Below are 19,838 nucleotides of genomic sequence, written 5' to 3'. Positions count from 1 at the left end.
TATTAGGTCAGAGGCAAAAGCACATAACAAGTTGCACTTAGAAATACTTTAAATAGCACAATTTACAGTTAGGCCCTAGGGGTGCGTAAAACCATATACTAAGTAAGTGGTTTAAGAACCACGACTTGGGAAAGGAGAAGGCCTAGGGCATTGCTGGGGCTACACTATCTGACCCTTAGGTTAGGAGTAGGAGGCCCACAGGCGGCGCGCGTACAGTGTCAGTACACTCACATGAGTCAATAGAAAGTCAATGGGAACTTTAAAGGTAAGTAATCAAAAATTTAGGACACTTCCGGTCTAAATAGTAATGTACAACTAACAAAACTAGACACTAGGATAGTCAATCCCTACAGGAGCACCAAAGTACTTGCGTTACCTCACCAACGGGCTGCGGGTGCATTGGTGTCAAAGTGTGTCGGGTTTTCTTGTTGATTCCTATGGAGCCTTGGAAGAAGATGCTGCAGGCGACCAGGAGGAAGATGAAAGGGTGGATCCAAGGGTGGATCTAGGATGAAGAGGACCTGAAAGCAGAGGGGACAGAGTCTAGGTCACTAGCCAGTGACCGTGTGGAACCAGGGAGGAACCAGACGTCGTCGAGGAGCAATCAGGTGCGGATGTGAAGCTTGTCGTTGCAGCCACGCGGACCAGGAGGCGTCGAGGACGACCAGGTGCTGGAGGAGCTATCCCACGAAGGTTCTCGCAGATGGAGGGGTCGACTTCAAGATTGGAGCCAACAAGCCTAAGCAAAGACAACCCACGCAGGATACACAAAGAGCTTCCGGTGCAGACCAGGAAGGTCTGAGGTACTTCACCTTTTCAGGGAAGCAAGTTCAGCATTGGATTTTCAAAGGAATCGTTGTCAAAGGGCTACTAGCCAACTGGCCAGCAACCGGGACGTGTCGAGCAGAACACAAGCAGAAGGGCCCCCCCGCAGATCTCGTGGAGTGTGGAGGGCTGGTCTTCGGTGCAGGTGGAGCTCGGTGTCGGGGTGTCTCAGTCCCCAGTGCACAGCTTCGAGGATGCCTCAGGAGCTGCGCTGTTAGCAAGTTGAAGACTTTCCAAGTTGCCTGTTTTCACAGATTCCAACGCCTTTCACGGAGCTCAGCTGTGCTGGAGTCGTGCAGTGGGGTCAGAGGAGTCCTGGAGACGAGGTCTTGTCAAGCTCTGCGCTCGCGTTCCGGCGGGAACGGGGACAAAGCAAGCCGTTGAGTTGCTGGATGGTGTCTGGTTTCCCAGGGTGGTCACTCCTTGGCCAGAAGGGAGATTCTTCAGTCTTCATGTCGGTTGAATATTGAACGGTCCAGAGTTTCGTTTGAAGTTTCAGTTCAGGATCAAATCTAAAGTCTCCTGGGTCAGCTCCTACCTTTATACTACTAAAGGGGGCTGGTTTACTCACTAGAGAAGTTGGCCTGATATATGATGCTCACTAGTTCTAGTGATCCCCTTGTATCAGTCCAAACAGCCCTTATGGTGATTGGTTGTAAGTCAACCTTATAGACCAGCTATCCTAATGGTAGCATGGACAAAGCAGTCTTAGGCTAAACTCTTTTGGCATGTGAAGCCAGCTGTTTTACCACAATATAACCCCTTGAATACCAGATGAAAGGACCACACAGGTTGTTATGAAAATAAACAGTATATTTATTAATAACACCTCTGAACTCTTTATGAGGTCAGAGGGCTAAGCACATGACAATCTCTTACGAAAAATACGACAAGTTGCACAAAATTACAATGGTGCCCTAGGGGCACGACAAACCATATACTAAGTAAGTGGAATGTGAAAATCGATAGAAAGAATGGAGCTGTCCAGACGCTGTAGGATCGATGGGACCACGCTACACTAACTCTAGGTAAGTAATAGGAGGCCCACGGAACGCGTGTGCAGAGTGTGAACCCACACGCGAGATGCGTAACAACGTCTATGGACAGTACACTTCAAGTTAAAGGTGAGTACGGACAATCCTGACTAGTTAGGACAACAACAACTGTGGAATTGGACACTAGGACAGTTAGACTACCCTTGAGCACCGAAATGCTCTCGTTACTTCACCCACAGGCTGCGGGTGCATAGGTGCCAAAGTGTGTCGGGTTCTCGCGTTGAAGTCAATGGAGCCTGAAAGAAAAGATGCTGCAGGCGACCAGGAGGAAGATGTCCGGTGCGATCCAAGGGTGGATCGGTGAAGAAGAGGACCTGAAAGCAGAGGGGACAGTGTTCAAAGTCACTAGCCAGTGACCGGTGTGGAACCAGGAAGGAACCAGATGCTGTCGTCGCGATCAGGTGAAGAGTGGACGCTTGACTCTGCAGCCACGTGGACCAGGAGGTGTCTTCGACGACCAGGATGGAGGCCTCGAGCTGTCCCACGCAGGCTCTCGCTGTCGGCGGTGTCGGATCCGGGATTGGCGTCAACAGGCCTTGGCAAAGGCAACCCACGCGGTGAGTGGAAAAGACGTCTGGTGCGGACTAGGAGAGTCCGGGGTGCCCCTCTTTTGGAAGGGAGCAAGGGCCAGTCTGGAGCAACCAGACCAGCAGCAAAGATTTCAAAGTTCGTCGTCTAGGAGGCCACTAGCCAGCCGGCAAGTGACCAGACAACGCGTCGAGCAGCAAACAAGCAGAAGGGCCCCACGCAGATCTCGTGGATGCTGGAGGGCTGATCTTCGGTGCAGGGGCTGCTCGGGGCTGGGACTTTTCAATCCCCAAAGCACTTGGTCGAGTTTACCTCGGGAGTCGTGCTGGAAGCGAAGTGCAGTTTCTTTCAAGATGGCCGGTCCCACGTGTCTCGTCACACCCACGGATCTCAGCTGTGCTGCAGATGTAGGTTGAGGTCGGAGGGGTCTGGGAATCCGGGTATCGTCGGGCTGTGTAGTCTGGATCCTGGAAGGAAGACGACAAAGGGAAGCCGCTGGACGCTTGATGGTGCCTGCAGTTGCAGGGGGGACACTCCTTGCCCACAAGGGAGATTTCTTCAGTCTTCTGTGGAGCAGAATGTCGAAGTCCAGAGTTTCTTCTTGTAGAGTAGTTCAGGATTAATCTAATTTGGAATGGGACCAGCTCCTACCTTTATCCTGCTAAAGGGGGCTGCACTACTGACTAGGCCCCTCCCCTGGGTGGGACCAGGAAGGGGGGTGGTTACACCCCCTAACCTTTGCTCGGTTTCCCGCCAGAGCTGGGGCTGGAGTGCCCCAGCAACTGGTTTGAACCGGTGTATGCATAGGGCACCTTGTGTGCCCCCCTTGAATGTCTCATTCCTTTCAGGCCTATCCTACCCAATACACAAAATCCTGTCTGGGGTGGTGCTAGCACCTCCCAAGGCAGGAAACCCTTTGTCCAAGCCGCCCTCGCTGGAAGGACTCCCAGCAGCAGGAGGTCAGACTTGTGTCTGTGGTGGCAGCATCCATTTTGTGATGCCAAGGCTCGAGTTAACTTTAACCGGGGTTCACAGTTACATACATGTTGTGTCCCTCTAGAAGGGAGGAATGCTACCCCCGTCGCCAGAATTGGCGAGGGGGTAGTATTCCAATTCGTAGGACACCTTACTCAACATGTTTTGATAATGTTATACCAGAGTTGGCATTTAACCGCGAGGTTGATAATGCACTTAAGAGTATATGGTATAGCGTTATCATGGAAACCGCTAAAGGACTTGGTTCCGAAAGCTGTAGGCTCAGCTCATGCTAGAGCACCATCTCACATAATTCCAAGCACTCTGCCTTCAGGATTGATAAGGCATGCCATAGGAGTGACGATTAGGAGGATATGTGTCCATTTTAGGGTTAGATATAGGTATACTATATCCACAGCAAAGGGTGTTTACACCACCTTGCCCCAGCTGTCGTGCAGCCAGTTGTGTCAGTTTTAGATGGCCAGCCAGGGGTGGCATAATACATGCTTCAGCCTCTGGTAGGCCCTGGGTACACCTATGCCCTGGATACCTAAGGTACACTGTACAGGGACTGATAAGGTGGCCCAGTACCAATTGGTAAATGCACCTAAAGTACATGGTTGTCAATTTAGAGAGAGAACAGCTAGGCTGTGGGTCTGATTAGCAGGCCCACAGCCAGGGAAAGCCGTAAACCAGTGAAGCTAAAAGCAAAAATCTGGGGTGACCATTGGATTGCAGACCCCACTCTCCTACAGGTCCCTCCTATGGGTGGGACCAGGAAGGGGGGTGGTTACACCCCCTTTCCTTTGTCCATTTTCGCGCCAGAGCTGGGGCTGGAGTGCCTCAGCACCGGTTTGAACTGGACAATGCTGGAGCACCTAGTGTGCCCCAGGCAGTGTGTTTCTTTTCAGCCCTCCCTGTCCCAATACACACAATCCTGTCTGGGGTGGTGCTCGCACCTCTCCAGGCAGGAAACCTATTGTCCAGGCCTCCCTCGCTGGAAGGAGTCCCAGCAGCAGGAGGTCAGACTTGTGTCTGTGGCAGCAGCATCCATTTTGTGACGCTGGGGCTCTGGTTAACTTTAACCGGGAAGGTCAGAACAAACATGTCTTCTCCCTCTAGAAGGGTGGAATGCTATCCCAGTCGCCAGAATTGGCGAGGGGGTAGTATTCCAAAGCGTATGGCACCTTACACGACATGTTTAGATAAAGCCAAAGTTAGCATTTAACCGCGAGGTTCATAATGCACTTAAGAGTATATGTTATGGCAATATCATAGAACAGCTAGAAGGACATAGTTCCTAAAGCTGCAGACAGGCTCAGCTCATGCTAGAGCGCCATCTCACACATAACCAAGCACTCTGCCTCCAGGATTGTTAAGGCCTGCCATAGGAGTGACTTATAGGTTACTGTGTGTCTATATTTAAGGGTAGATATAGGAATACTATACCTCAGCAAGGGGTGATTACACGACCTTGCCCCAGCTGAGTGATCAGGCAGTTGTGTCAATTTAGGTGGCCAGCCAGGGGTGGCATAATACATGCTGCAGCCCCAGGTAGGCCTTGGATGCACCCAAGCCCTGGGTACCTATAGTACACTGTACAGGGGCTCATAAGGTGACCCAATTCCCAATTGGAGATGTACCTAAGGTACATGGAGTCCATTTTACAGAGCAGATAGCCTTGAGTCCTGAATAGCAGGATCCCAGGCCAACTAAGTCGAAAACCAGCTAAACACTAGGCAAAAAATCTGGGGTAACCACAGTCCGGTATCCACCTTCCTACAGTCGCCTCGAAGGGGAGGGAGTAGCCCCTTCGGACGATTTGCAGCACCCACCTGTCCGATGTGATGGAGCGCCAGTGGAGGAGGTGATGGCGAACCCTGCACCCCACTGGCGAAAAATGGGCCTGAAAGCTCGGACTAGGAAGGCTTTGAGGCAGATGCTGCTGGGGTGGATGTGGACTGGCCGCTGTCCCCTGTTACCGCTGCGACGGTAGCCCTTGGCTGGCAGGACGTGTGGGAGCACCCCTTCCGTGGCCACGAAAGGAGCACTGGGCAGAAGACCCAAGAACTTGGCTGTAGCCCTGGAGTTTATGTGGAGCCCTGTCTCCGCTGGAGACCAGTGACTCCTGATCTCCATCTCTCCCAAGTGGCCGCCCCATCCCAGAAGTGATGCATCAGTCATGATTGGGAAATCTGGTTGGGTAAGGCAGCGGTCTGCCCTTGACTCAATATAGGTTCGTTAACTACCACTGCAGATCCTTCACAGTTCCTTCCGAGATCTGAACCACGTCAGAGAGATTTTCCTGGTGCTGTGCCCATTGGAACTTCAAGTCCCACTGCAGAGCCCGCATACACCACCATCTTGCGTGTCTTACCAACAGGATTCAGGACGCAATGAGGCCCAACAGCCCAGAGTCAACCTCACCGAAATTCAGGATAGAGGCTGAAATAGCTGAATCATAACCTGAATATCCGGGACTCGCTGCCCAGGAGGATAAGCCAGAAACTGCAATGTGTACAGAACAGCTCTGATGAAAGGGAGCGTGTGAGAAGGAGTCCGGTGTGACTTCGTCACTTTTATAAAGAACCCCAGCGAATGCAGGAGGTCTGCTGTAGTCTGAAGGTGGGTGACGACTGCCTGGGGCGAGGAGTCCTTCAACAGCCAGTTGTCGAGGTAGGGGGAAGACTGAAACCCCTAACCTGTGCAGATGAGCTGCAACCACCGCCATCTTAATGAACACCCGAGGGGCACTGGTAAAACCGAAGGGGAGCACGGTAAACTGAAAATGCTTGTGGCCTACCTTGAACCGCAGGTAACACCTGTGGTCCAGCAGGATGGGAATGTGAAAATACGCATCCTGCAGGTCCAACACTACCATTCAGTCTCCTTGGTCTAAGGCAGACAAGACCTGAGCTAATGTGAGCATTTTGAATTTCTTCTTTTTGAGGAAGAGATTGACGGTCCGAAGATCCAAAATGGGCCGAAGCCCCTTATTCTTCTTCGGAATCAGAAAGTAGTGGGAATAACAGCCACTGCCTACTTCTGAAACTGGAACCCTTACTATTGCTTCTTTGGCCAAAGGAGCTGTAACTTCTTCTCGGAGCAGCTTTCATTGACTCGGCAGAATAGTAGGAGGAAAAGAAAGGAAAGGAAGAGAATAGCCCTCCTGGACGATCTGCAAGACCCAATTGTCTGATGTAATAGATATCCAGCATTGGAGATGATGACAAATTCTCCCACCCACTGGAGTAGTGTGGTCCTGCAGAATCCGCCAAGGAGTGATTGGAGACTGCTGCTGCCGGGGGCAGAGTGGTAGACAACTTCTGGCCTCCATTCCAAAGACTTAATGAACTGCGTCCACGGACGGCTTGGGCAGTCTGAGCGGGACAGTGGCTAGGATAGGGTTGACGCGGCTGGAAACCCCTTCCGTTGCTACGAAAGGGGCGAAAGGAAGACTGGCCACGAGGAGTGAAGGAGAGGCCCAAGGATCTGGCTGTAGCTTGAGTCCTTGAACCCGACCAGGGCCAAGTCTGCATTTTACTCAAAAAGGCGCGTTCCATCAAAGAGCATGTCCATCAAATTGGCTTGGACATTCCCTGAGAAGCCAGTTGTACGAATCCAGGCGTGGCGCCACAAGGCCACTGTAATTGAAATAGACCTGCCCGGAAAATCTGTTGTATATAAACCACAACGTTTGGTGAATTTTGCGGCTTCTGTCCAGTCCTTGACAGCCTGGGTGAGCACAGCCCAGGCCTCCTCCGGGACTTGCGGCAGCACCTGCGCAACCGTGTCCCAAAGAGTGGGAGAAACGGCCCAATAGGCATGCAGTATTCACTGACCGCAATGCCAAACTGGAGCAAGAAAACATCTTTTTCCCAATTGAGTCCAGTCTCTTGGATTACCTATCCAGAGAGGTGGAAGGAATGCGCCCTGGCAAGTAGAGGCAAGCACCACGAAACTTTGTGAGGTGGGGTGTTGGCTGAGGAACTGTGGGTCGCCAGGTGCTGAGCGATGGCGTTGCGCAATCGTCCTGTTCACAGGAGTCCCTGTGCTAGGCTTGGACCAAGGTCCTAGACCACTGGCTTCCCTAAGTTCCCCAATCCCAGTCCATTGTCTCTTCAGAGACATCATGTTTTCTAGAGTGTCTCCAGACTCCTCCAATTTCTCTCCTGAGCCTAGCACATCCACAAAGTGCTCTGGCATCAACATGGAGCCCCTGGGTTCTGTCGATGTGGGAATCAGCGTCGTTCAACACCGTTCCGGCTCTGTGACGTCAGGGATGAGGATGGGACTTGCGCAGACAGTCGCCGGCAACACCGCTGGCATCCGACTTTGAGTTCGACATCGGGGAAGGCTGTGTTGGTATGACCAGCGTCAAACCGGATTCGAGATCGGATCCCTGAAGCCCCACCGGCACCGTGGCCGAGGCAGACGGCGTCAGACCCGATGGGGCCCCATCGGACCCGCAGGGCCCAGGACTCACCAACGGGGTTGTACCGCTCAAATATGCGGCCCATGGCCTCGTAAAAATCCTTACTTTGAGCAGGAGTCACTCCGGCTCCCTGAAATGGAGGGAGGCGAAAAGTCCACTCTGGCTCTGCAGAACTGTGTTAAAGATATTGAGAGGGACCCCTTATAAACCAGGGGATTGGAGTACTTTAAACAGTATAACAGATCATCCCTTGGCTAGTGTACTAGTATTCTCATACTCATACGTTATTATATAAACAGTGAACTGTATGGGTTCCAAAACTATCCACACTTCTTTTAAAAGGTTACAAATTTTTTATTTAAAAAAAAAAAAAAAGGGGTGGGGGCGTGGGGGGAGTAGGTGTTTATGCAAAGATACACATTTAATTAAAACATATAAAGCTGGTAAATCATGGTCACCAGACACATTCACGTAGATAGCATGGTTACAGTATAGTTAAAAACAAATCATTAGCACAATTTAATACAATAAAAAGGAATTAAAAAAACAATTGCAAACTTTTTACACTGGATTATTCGATTATAAACAGAGTGAAAAGAATTTTTACATTGGGGAGAGACACAAAAGACATCAACTTTTTTGTCATCAAAGTTACACCTCTGAGAACCTGCTTATTTCAAATCTAAACCTGGGCCCAATATCTTCTAGACTTCCAGGTCAGATAGGTTCTCTTGATTGTGTATTTTCCTGCGTCGACGCGTTTCGATGGCTATTTAGTGATATACTGCCATCTTTTTCAAGACCTCGTAATTAGTCTCTCCTATACTCTGGGCACTGGGTGGTTGCCACTGTCCAATATATACCTTTTCACATGACAGTTCAGATTCTCGAAGGATGTTTTCTCGATGCTCCAGACATTTGATTCCTCTACAGAGCGGCAGTCTTAGAGGAATCAAATGTCTGGAACATCGAGAACCAACGTCCGTGCGACTGGGTGGCACCTATGTAGGCACTGTGACGTCATAACCGACGCTACCGATGCAACTGACGTCACACAGTGCCAAATGGAGCCACCCAAAGCAGCGCGCAAATGGGTATTGCTCAGCAAAAGTTTCCAGTGCCAGCAGGACGCCTGGGAAATTCAAAGCTAAGGAATCTGCAGCTAGAAGTCTATCAGATAGGTGCTGTTAGTCATGTTGCATGCCTTTTGTTAATAGAGTGCGGCAAATTTTGTGCCTTTTTGAAAGTTTTCATGTTAAATGCAGGGCCAGACATGCTTACACACGGGGCTGCATTTAACATGAAAACTTTCAAAAAGGCAAAAACTACTGCGCTCTGTTAAGAAAAAGTAGATAGCAAGTCCAACAGCACGACGTGTGCTTTCACAATCACTAATATATGTTAATGATTGTGAAAGCACACCGTGTACTTTTATGCTTGCTGCATTACTTTTCTTGATAGAGCACGGAGGGGGGCAGATTGTCTTCTTTTCTTCAAGTATTCATTTTAATTGCAGTGCCCATCATGCTTCAACAGGGCGCTGCGATTAACACGAATACTTGCCTGTAATAGTATGTGCTTCAAAAAAGTCACTGGGCGCTCAGATTCACATAAGTGCGCGTGCGCACCTTCAAGGGAACAGTGGTGCAGAGCGATGAGCATTATTACGTCCTCGTCTATTTGGGAGAGCTGGAAAGAAAAGGTTTCAGTGGAATGCTGGCCCATTAGGATATTCCAAAGGTCAGGAAATCCACAGGTAGATCCATCAGAAACAACGGTGTGGTGGACAGAATGCTGGTATTCATATCCTGCATTATAACAGAATTGATCTGCAGCAGTGTTCCAGCAGTGAAAGACTAATGAATGTATGTGGGACAATTACAAGGCACATATCAAAGTGCTCTAAAACTCACATCCGCTAGCATTAATCAAGTTACGGTATTCGTTGTGGTGTGGATGCAGTTGGTAACTGAACCAAGATGCCCAGATGGTTAATTGTGCATGTGTAGTTGTGCCAGAGATTAAAACTCACCACTCGTTGCTGCGCCCGCTGTTGCTTCTGAAGAAGGCGTTCGTTCTCCTGCTGCTGAAACTCAAGGACTGCCTTCATGGATATACTCTTGGAGTGGCTGTTCCAGAGGGGTGGAGAACTCTGCTGCTGGCTGTGCTGAAGTAACTTCAGGAGCAGCTCCTGCTGTTGGCGAGTCTAGTAGGAGGGGGGGGGGAAACAAGTTGTTTTGGTTGGTTCTCAAAAGAGTAAGAATAGGAGCAAGCGAATAAGAAAGAAACAAAACTTTAATTCTGAAAGAGGGGCAGAACATCTGGCTTAATTCCTGGTGAAAAGATGGAAAGGTCAGCTGCAAAATTCTAGTGTGTAAGAAGCTGGCAATTTATGTAGTGTACCAAAACAAGGTACACTATGTAGAAGGTCCAGATGACACTTATTGGCTTAATGGGCTCAAATAAAGGATCTCAATTGCTCTCTTTTGTGTAGTGTAGGAGAGCAGTTTAAGCTTTTGAACAGTCAATAAATAAGACACTCTAGAAGAAACAAGATCAATTTTAAGAAAAATAACAGATGAACAAGTTACTTACCTTCAGTAACGATAGTTCAGTAAGACATTTTAGTTATAGATTCCTTACCTTAGAATTATCCACAGGCAGCAGACTGGATTCAGAGAAATTTTTTCGTAGCAGTACCCTTGTGCATCAGTAGGTGGTGCCATTAGAGTCCGCTCTTGCACGCTGACGTCGCACAAGTTACTACTTGTGTAACGATATATCTGTAAGAGACATTAGTTAGTGATAGATTCCTTAACTTAGAATATCCCCAGGCGTCAGACTGGATCCGTAATTTTTTTGCGTAGCAGTACCCATGCGCATCGGTAGGTGTCGTCCACGGCTCCGCGTCCGTCGTCTGCGTCGTGGGCGCCATGATGATGTCGTCGGAGTACTTGTGTATAATATATCTGTAAGAGACATTAGTTAGTATTAGATTCCTTACCTTAGAATATCCCCAGGCGTCAGACTGGATCCGGAAACTTTTGCGTAGCAGTACCCTTGCGCGTCGGTAGGTGTCGTCTGCGGCTCCGCGTCCGTCGTCGTGGGCGCCGTGATGACGTCGTCAGAGTACTTAGACGCCACCTCCGCGTGCTGACGTCAGTTCTTAGACACAGCTTTTCCGCGCCAGAAACGCAGAGCCATGTCAAAAAACCAACACTGGTGCCATTGAAACTAGGGCCCTGAAAGGGGTTAACCCTAGCCCTAGATATCGGTTCGCAGAACGGGGAGGATGGGTTTGTCGGTAAGGAATCTATCACCAACTAATGTCTCTTACAGATATATCGTTAAACAAGTAGTAACTTGTGCATCTGAAAGACACGTTAGTGATAGATTACTTACCTTAGAATAGATACCCCAGCAATACCAACCCCGGTGGTGGGTCTGCGAACCAATAATCACACCAGACAGTCCTGGAGGACGGAACGGCCAAAGTAGCCATCCCTCCGGACTTGGTTGTCCAGGCAGTAGTGACTCGCAAACGTGTGCAGCAAGGCCCACGTAGCTGCCTGACAAATGTCCTGCAAGGGCACTCCCTGGCCCAGGGCAGTCGTAGTCGCCGTGGCCCGAGTGGAATGAGCCCTCAGCCCAACAGGAGGTTCCTTCTTGGCCAAGGAGTAACACGCCTGGATGCACAAGATGATCCACCGAGAGTTGGTCCACTTGTGCACCGCCCGTCCCTTCTTAGCGCCTGCGTAACCAACAAAGTGTTGGTCATCCACCCGGAACTGGCGTGTGCGATCCAGATAGTAAGATAGCGCACGTTTTGGGCCCGGCGGTGGAGCCTCTCTTCCTCTTTCGAGGGATGCGGAGGCGGAAAGAAGGTGGGAAGGGTGATGGACTGCCCGATGTGGAAGGCCGTGACAACCTTGGGCAGGAAAGAGGGCCTTGTCCGCAACACAACCTTGTCCGGATGGACAGAGAGGAAAGGGGTGTGGAAGAAAGAGCCTGGAGCTCACTCACTCTCCTGGCAGAGGTGATGGCAACCAGGAAAGCAGTCTTCAAAGTAAGAAGACGGAGTGGACAGTTATGGAGTGGCTCAAAGGGAGCACACATTAGATAAGTAAGTACAAGGTTCAAGTCACACTGGGGCATCACGAAAGGTACAGGAGGAAACATGTGTGTGATGCCCTTCAAAAAACTATTCAAAATTGGGAACTTGAACAAAGATGGCTGATCAGGTAGCCTTAAGAAGGCGGAAAGGGCAGAAAGGTAGCCCTTGATAGTGCCCAGAGCAGAGCCCTGCTGGGCAAGAGAAAGAAGGAAGAGAACCTCAGAAAGGGGTGCAGAGAGAGAGGATCCACAGCCTTTGCTGTGCACCATGCCACAAATCTGTTCCACCTGCAGGCGTATACCGACTTTGTGGAGGGACGCCTGGCTGCCAGAATGACATTACAGACTTCAGGAGGCAAGTCAAATGGCCCCAACAGTCGCCGCCCAATCTCCAAGCTTGTAGGTGGAGACTGGACAGGTTCAGGTGGAGGACCGTCCCCTGCTGCTGCGACAGAAGGTCCTCCTGAAGAGGCAGACGAATCGGGGGATCGACAGACATGCTGAGTAGCTCTGGATACCAATATCTTCGTGCCCAGTCCGGAGCAACAAGGATAACCTGGGCCCGGTCGCGCTGGATCTTCTTCAGCACTCTGGGCAGAAGTGGTATAGGCGGAAAGGCGTACAATAGACCACAACTCCACTCGCGACGAAAAGCGTCTCCGAGCGAGTGCCGCCTTGGAAATTCCAACGCGCAGAACTGATGACATTGCGCGTTCTCTTCTGTGGCGAAAAGATCTAACCAAGGCTCTCCCCACTGCTGAAAGAGACCTTGTGCCACGTCTGAGTACAGACGCCATTCGTGATCCATCATGCACCGACGGCTGAGTTCGTCCGCCCTGGCGTTCAGAGAACCTGCCAGGTGTTGAACCACCAGGGTCACGCCCTGATGTTCCAGCCACTGCCAGAGACACAGAGCCTCCTGGCAGAGGGTCCACGACCTCACCCCGCTTCTTGCAGTACCACATGGCGGTGGTGTTGTCCGTGAACACCTGCACTACACTCCCCCGGACAGAGGGGAGGACTGCCTTCAGTGCAAGCCGGATCGCCCGCAGCTCCAGAAGGTTGATATGGAGCTCGGACTCTGCCGGAGACCAGAGGCCTCTGATCTCCGCCTCTCCCATGTGGCCTCCCCAGCCCTGGAAGGATGCGTCCGTCACAACTACGTGCTCCGGTTGGGGTAGGGAGAGGGATCTGCCGCTGACCCAATCGCGGTCGGTGAGCCACCACTGCAACTGTCTTGCAGTGCCCTCCGAGATCAGGACATGGTCGGACAAGTTGCCCTGATGCTGGGCCCACTGAAACTACAGGTCCCACTGCAGAGCCCACATCCGCCACCTGGTGTGATGCACCAGAAGGATGCAGGAGGTCGGCCGTAGTCTGGAGGTGGTTGACGACTGTCTGGGGTGAGCCCGCCTTCAACAACCAGTCGTCGAGGTAGGGGAAGACTGAAACCCCAACCTGCGCAGAGGAGCTGCGACCACCGCCATCACTTTCGTGAACACCCGTGGGGCGCTGGTAAGGCCGAAGGGGAGCACGGTAAACTGAAAGTGCTCGTGGCCTACTGTGAACCGCAGGTACCGCCGGTGGGCCGGCAGGACGGGGATGTGGAAATAAGCGTTCTGCAAGTCCAACGCTACCATCCAGTCTCCTGGGTCCAGGGCAGCTAAGACCTGAGCCAAAGTCAGCATCTTGAACTTCTCCTTCCGGAGGAAGTCGTTGACGTTCCGTAGGTCAAAGCTAGGGCGTAGGCCCCCTTTGCCCTTCTTGGGTACCAGAACTTAGTGGGAGTAACAACCACAACCTACTTCTGGCTCAGGAACCCGCTCGATGGCCCCCTTGGCCAAGAGGGCCGTAACTTCCTCTTGCAGAAGTTGCAAGTGATCCCCCGACACGCGGTGGTATTGCGGTGGCATGGCTGGAGGGGTCGCCTCGAAGGGGAGGGAGTAGCCCCTTCGGACGATTTGCAGCACCCACATGTCCGACGTGACAGTGCGCCAGTGGAAGAGGTGATGGCGAACCCTGCCCCCCACTGGCGTCACATGGGCCTGAAAGCTCGGACTAGGAGGTTTTGAGGCGGGTGCTGCAGGGGAAGGTGTGGACTGGCCTCGCCGTTGTCCCCGACCGCCGCCACGGCGGTTTCCACGGCCGCCACCGAGCTGTGTAGTAGCCTGAGGTGTGTGGCTGGCAGGAGGTGTGGGAGCGCCCCTTCCTTGGCCACGAAAGGAGCGAAAGGCACCCGTTTGCTGGCGTGGGGTCAAGAGGCCCAAGAACTTGGGGGTAGCCCTGGAGTCCTTAAAACGCTCAAGCGCATGGTCTGCCTTGTCGCCAAAGAGGTGACGGCCATCAAATGGCATGTCCAGGAGCTTGGCGAGTTTAGTCCGAGCCTCCTCCGGACATTGTGGCAGCACGTCCGCGACCGTGTCCCACAGAGTGTGGGGGTAGCGGCCTTAAAAGGCATGCGGTATTGACTGACCGCAGTCCCAAACTCAGGGACGAGAACACCTTCTTACCGAATTGCTCGTACCTCTTGGATTCCCGATAAGGCGGAGCCATTGGGAATGCGGTCTGGGAAGTAGAGGCCTGGATGACCAGGCTCTCGGGCGTGGGGTGGGTGGACAAGAAGCAAGGGTCGCCCCGAGCCGGGCGGTAGTGTCTGGCCACGTTCCTATCTACAGGCTGACCTGTAGTGGGCTTGGACCAAGTGCTCAAAAGAACGTCACACAAGGCCTCATTAAACGGCAGCAGAGGCTCAGCCGAGCTTGCCTGTGGTTTAAGGACCTCAGTGAGGAGGTTAGTCCTCACGGCCGCGACGGGGAGTTCAAGGGCCAATGCCTTGGCTGCCCGCGTCAACACTACACTGTAGGCAGCCCCCTCCTCCGTAGCCACAGTTGGAGGAGAGACAAAACCAGTGTCTGGCAAAGTGTCCAGTCCACTGGCATCCCCAAGCTCATACGTCCAGTCCTGTTGAGACTGGCACTTCTGTGCCAGAGGGTCCACAGACCCCTCCCAGTCTCCCTCGTCACCTATCACCTGAAATTCAGGTTCAATGGATGGGGCCAGTTCGTGGAAGTAAAAGTCTCCATACGACGTTCAGATCAGCGCACAGCGGCGCCGCTACCGAATCATGGGCAGGACCGGGGACGGCGTCGCCGGGGGCGACACCCTAGGGGCCGGCGTCGGTGAGGTCGACCGGCGACGACCCGAATCCGGAACCGGATCCAGTGAGGGCCTGCGACGCCGGGACCGAAGCACCCGACGGCGTCGGAGCCAAAGCACCTGACCAGCTAGGCCCGAAGGCGCCACGGAGCCCGGCGGAGGAGGGAGAGACCTCATGGCCATGAGGTACCGCTCGATCTCCTCTGGTGTCGCATCATGCCCAGGGACCGGAAGGTATGGGGCAGGTTTCGATGCCCGCGACTCCGTCGGAGCTGCGTGGGTGGTGTCACCTGAAACCCCGGCCGCGTCGCGCGAGCTTTGTGGTGGGTCGGAAGAGCGAGGACGCCTTTCCAACCTCTCATGCCTCTTACCAGAGGACCTGGATCCTGAAGACCGATGCAGACTCTCGGAGCTACGAGGGCTCCGACCCCACGACCGGTCCCTCGACCTCCTGTGGGACCGGAACCTTGAACGGCGCGGGGCCGACTGCCAGAGCTCAACCGTTTGCGGGACCGCTCCCGCCTAGCCTTAGATGTCAGGGCCCGGCAGTCGGAGCAGGTTCAGTCGTCGTGGTTGAGGCCTAGACACTGAAGGCACCGGCGATGGGGGTCGGTAACCGACATCAGTCGGCTGCACTTGGAGCAGGGTTTGAACCCGGGCATCCCTACCGGCACCGTAGGAGTCGAACGACTCGAGAAAAACAGATCAAAAGATCAAAACAGTTTAGTCAAAAAGTGACTAAGGGGTAGAGCTTCTCCGGATCTGCGCTAGCTGGCGTGGAAAAAAATAGAAGTGACGTCAGCGCGCGAGGGCGGCTTCCAAGTACTCCGGCGACGTCATTCCAGTGCTAACAATGCCGCCGACGGATGCGGTGCCGCGGACGACGCCTACCGACGCGCAGGCGTATTGCTACGCAAAAGTTTCCGGATCCAGTCTGACGCCTGGGGATATTCTAAGGTAAGGAATCTATCACTAACGTGTCTCTTTCAGATTCCCTTCACAAACCTCCTGTAGTACCCAGTCAAGCCAAGGAATGCCCCGACTTGGGTCTGGGTTGTTGGAACTGCCCAGTCCAGGATAGCCTGGATCTTGGGCTGTAAGGGCTGTACCTGGCCTTCACCAACAAGGTGGCCCAAGTACACCACAGTGCCCTGCCCTATCTGGCATTTGGATGCCTTGATTGTTAGGCCTGCAGTTTGCAGGGCTTTTAAAACCTTCCCAAGGTGGATCAGGTGATCCTGCCAGGTGGAACTAAAGACAGCAATATCATCAAGATAAGCTGCACTAAAGGACCCCAACCCAGCAAGGACTTGATTCACCAACCTCTGGAAGGTGTCAGTGGCATTCTATAACCAAAGAGCATAACAGTGAACTGATAGTGCAAATCAGGTGTGGAGAATGCTGTTTTCTCTCTTGCTCCTGAGGCCATGCCAATCTGTCAGTACCCTGCAGTTAAGTCAAAGGTACTTAGAAATGTGTCTGCCCCCAATTTGCCTATCAACTCGTCTGCTCTTGGGATAGGGTGAGCACCCGTCTTGGTGACAGAGTTTAGCCCTCTATAGTCCACACAAAGCCTCATGTCTCTTTCCACCCCGTGGACGAGTTTTGGGGACCAGAACCACTGGGCTGGTCCAGGGGCTCTCATAGGGTTCAATAACCCCTATCTCCAGCATCTTGCCGACTTCAGCTTTGATGCTTTCCTTGACTTGGTCTTACTGTCGTTTGATCTTGTTTTTGAAAGGTGCACTGTCACCAGTGTCCACATCATGGGTACACCAATTTGTCAGACCCGGGGTCAGGGAAAAGAGCCTAGCATACTGTTGCAAGACTTGCTTGCAGTCAGTCTGCTGTTTGGCAGAGAGGGTGTCTGAAAAGACAACTCCATCCACTGACCCATCTTTTGGTCTGTAGGAGAGGCGATCAGGGAGAGGCTCACTCTCTGCTTCCTGTTCCTCATCATTCACCATTAGCATGGTGACGTCAACCCTGTCATTGTAGAGCTTAAGGCGGTTCACATGGATAACCCTTTTGGGTGTCCTGCTTGTGCCCAAGTCAACTAAGTAAGTGACCACACTCTTTTTCTCTAGGATAGGGTGAGGGCCACTCCATCTATCTTGGAGTGGCCTTGGTGCCACTGGCTCCAAAACCCACACCTGTTACCCAGGTTGAAATTCAACCAGTGCAGCTTTTTGGTCATACCAGTGCTTCTGAAGCTCCTGGCTGGATGCTTTTCCATGTACTCAGCCATTCTGGACCATAGGCCAAGAACATAGTCCACAATATCTTGTTTGGATTCTTGAGAGGCCTCCCCCAACCCTCTTTTACAAGACAGAGTGGTCCCCTCACAGTATGGCAAAAAAGAAGTTCAAAGGGAGAAAACATTACTCCCTTCTCTGGCACTTCTCTGTAAGCGAAAAGCAGGCATGGTAGAGGACATTCATCTCCTTTTGAGCTTTTCAGGGAGCCTCATAATAATTGTAGGAAGGTGGATATCTGACTATGGTTACCCTAACTTTTTTCCTGGTGTTTTTCCGGTTTTTGACTGAGTTGGCCTGGGATCCTGCTATTCAGGACCCCAGGCTTCCCGCTCTCTCTGTTAAAATGGACTCCATGTACCTTAGGTACATATCCAATTGGATACTGGGTCACCTTATCAGTCCCTGTACAGTGTACCTTAGGTACCCAGGGCATAGGTGCACTCAGGGCCTACCAGGGGCTGCAGCATGTATTATGCCACCCCTGGCTGGCCACCAAAATCTGACACAACTGGCTGCACGACAGCTGGGGCAAGGTGGTGTAATCACCCTTTGCTTTAGATATAGTATTCCTATATCTAACCCTAAAATGGACACATATATTCCTATCAGTGACTCCTATGGCAGGCCTTATCAATCCTGAAGGCAGAGTGCTTGGAATTATGTGAGATGGTGCTCTGGCATGAGCTGAGCCCGTTTGCAGCTTGCGGAACCAAGTCCTAATAGCTGTTCCATGATAACGCTATACCATATACTCTTAAGTGCATTATGAACCTCGCGGTCAAATGCTAACTTTGGCATAGCATTATCAAAACATGTCGAGTAAGGTGTCATACGAATTGGAATACTAACCCCTCGCCAATTCTGGCGACGGGGTTAGCATTCCACCCTTCTAGAGGGGCACAACATGTATGTAACTGTGAACCCCGGTTAAAGTTAACTCAAGCCTCAGCATCACAAAATGGATGCTGCCACCACAGACACAAGTCTGACCTCCTGCTGCTGGGAGTCCTTCCAGCGAGGGAGGCCTGGACAAAGGGTTTCCGGTCAGGGGCGGTGCCAGCACCATCCCAGACAGGATTTTGTGTATCCCAGGTAGGCAGGGCTGAGAGGAAGGTGACTGCAAGTAGCACCCCAGTGCTCACTGTGCATATGCCGGCTCAAACCAGTTCCAGGGGCACACCAGCCCCTGAGCTGGGGAGAAACCGGACAAAGGAGAGGGGTGTAACCACCCCCCTCCTGGTCCCACCCATGGGCAGGACCTAGTCGCGTGCCAGACCCTTTTTTTAGAATAAAGGTAGGAGCGGGCACCCTTCCCAAATGAATTCATCTTGAAACTTGAACTACTTTCCACGAAAGGAACTCTTGTCATTCTCTGAAGACTCTCCCTTGTGGCTAAGGAGTAGCCACCCTGCACCAGCAGGCACCATCTAAGCGCTTGCGGTTTGCTGCACGTCCATCCTCCGGATCAAGACTGCCCAGCTCGACGAGACCTGGATTCCCTGCCATCTCTGACCTCTACCTGCATCATCAGCCCAGCTGAGATTCGTGGGTGCGACAAGACCCGTGGGACCGGCTATCTTCAAGACCTGCACGACGCTTAAGCAGCACGACCGCCGAGGGACCCTCGAGTGAGTGCACTGGGGTTTGAGAAGCCCCAACCCATAGCAGCTCCAGCACCGAAGTCCAGCCCCCCAGCATCCCCGAGATCTGCGTGGGGCCCTTCTGCTTCTTTGCTGCTTGCCACGTGGTCCGGACACTTGCCCGTCGGCTAGGGACCCTCCTGACGACGTACCACGATGTTTTCACCGCTGGTCTAGGACCTCTAGACTGGCCCTTGCTCCTTGTCCAACAGAGGAGCACCCTGGACCCTCCTGGTCCACTCCAGACGCCATTTTGACTCCACCGCGTGGGCTTGCCTTTGCCAAGGTTTGTTGCTCCAATCTTGGATCCAGCATCGCCGACAGCAGACACCATCGTGGGACAGCTCGCACCTCCAGCCTGGACGCCGACAACGCCTCCTGGCCCACTTGACTGCAGAGTCCAGCGTCACCCACTCACCTGATCACGGTGACTTCACCCGGTGCCATCCTGGTGCCCACACAATCACTGGCTAGTGATTGAGAACTAAGTCCCCTCTGCTTTCAGGTCGTCTCCTTCACTGATCCAGCCTTGGATCACACCGAACATCTTCACTGGTCGCCTGCCAGCAACATCTTCTTTCAGGCTCCATAGACTACAACGAGGATTCCAGACGTCATTTGAACCCTATGCAGCCGCAGCCCCTGGGCTAGGTAACTCGAGCATTTCGGTGCTCCAGCACAGGTTCACTATCCTAGTGTCCAGATCCTTTTTCGTTTTTAGTCTACCTAGTCGGATTCGTCCGGAAACAGTAACTTTAGAACTACTAGCATCCATAGACTTTGTCCTGCATCCCGCGTAAGAGTTCCCACTCTGCACCCGGGTTCCCTAGGCCTCCTGCTCCTAACCTGAGGG

The 19,838-nt window shown here is 52.4% G+C and overlaps 1 protein-coding gene across 1 annotated transcript in view; it reads right to left on the bottom strand.

Annotated features, from left to right (window-relative positions):
• The window catches only part of GIGYF1 (GRB10 interacting GYF protein 1), a 1,662,840-nt gene that overhangs the window by 357,047 nt on the left and 1,285,955 nt on the right, over positions 1 to 19,838 (bottom strand). The window contains exon 21 of the mRNA XM_078668650.1: positions 9,851 to 10,024. Within this exon, the coding sequence (XP_078524776.1) occupies positions 9,851 to 10,024 (174 nt within the window). The remainder of the gene's footprint in view (positions 1 to 9,850; positions 10,025 to 19,838) is intronic.

This window comes from Lissotriton helveticus, chromosome 12 (assembly GCF_964261635.1).
Source record: "Lissotriton helveticus chromosome 12, aLisHel1.1, whole genome shotgun sequence".
Classification (NCBI taxonomy): Eukaryota; Metazoa; Chordata; class Amphibia; order Caudata; family Salamandridae; genus Lissotriton; species Lissotriton helveticus.
This window is presented reverse-complemented; position numbering and strand designations above follow the sequence as displayed.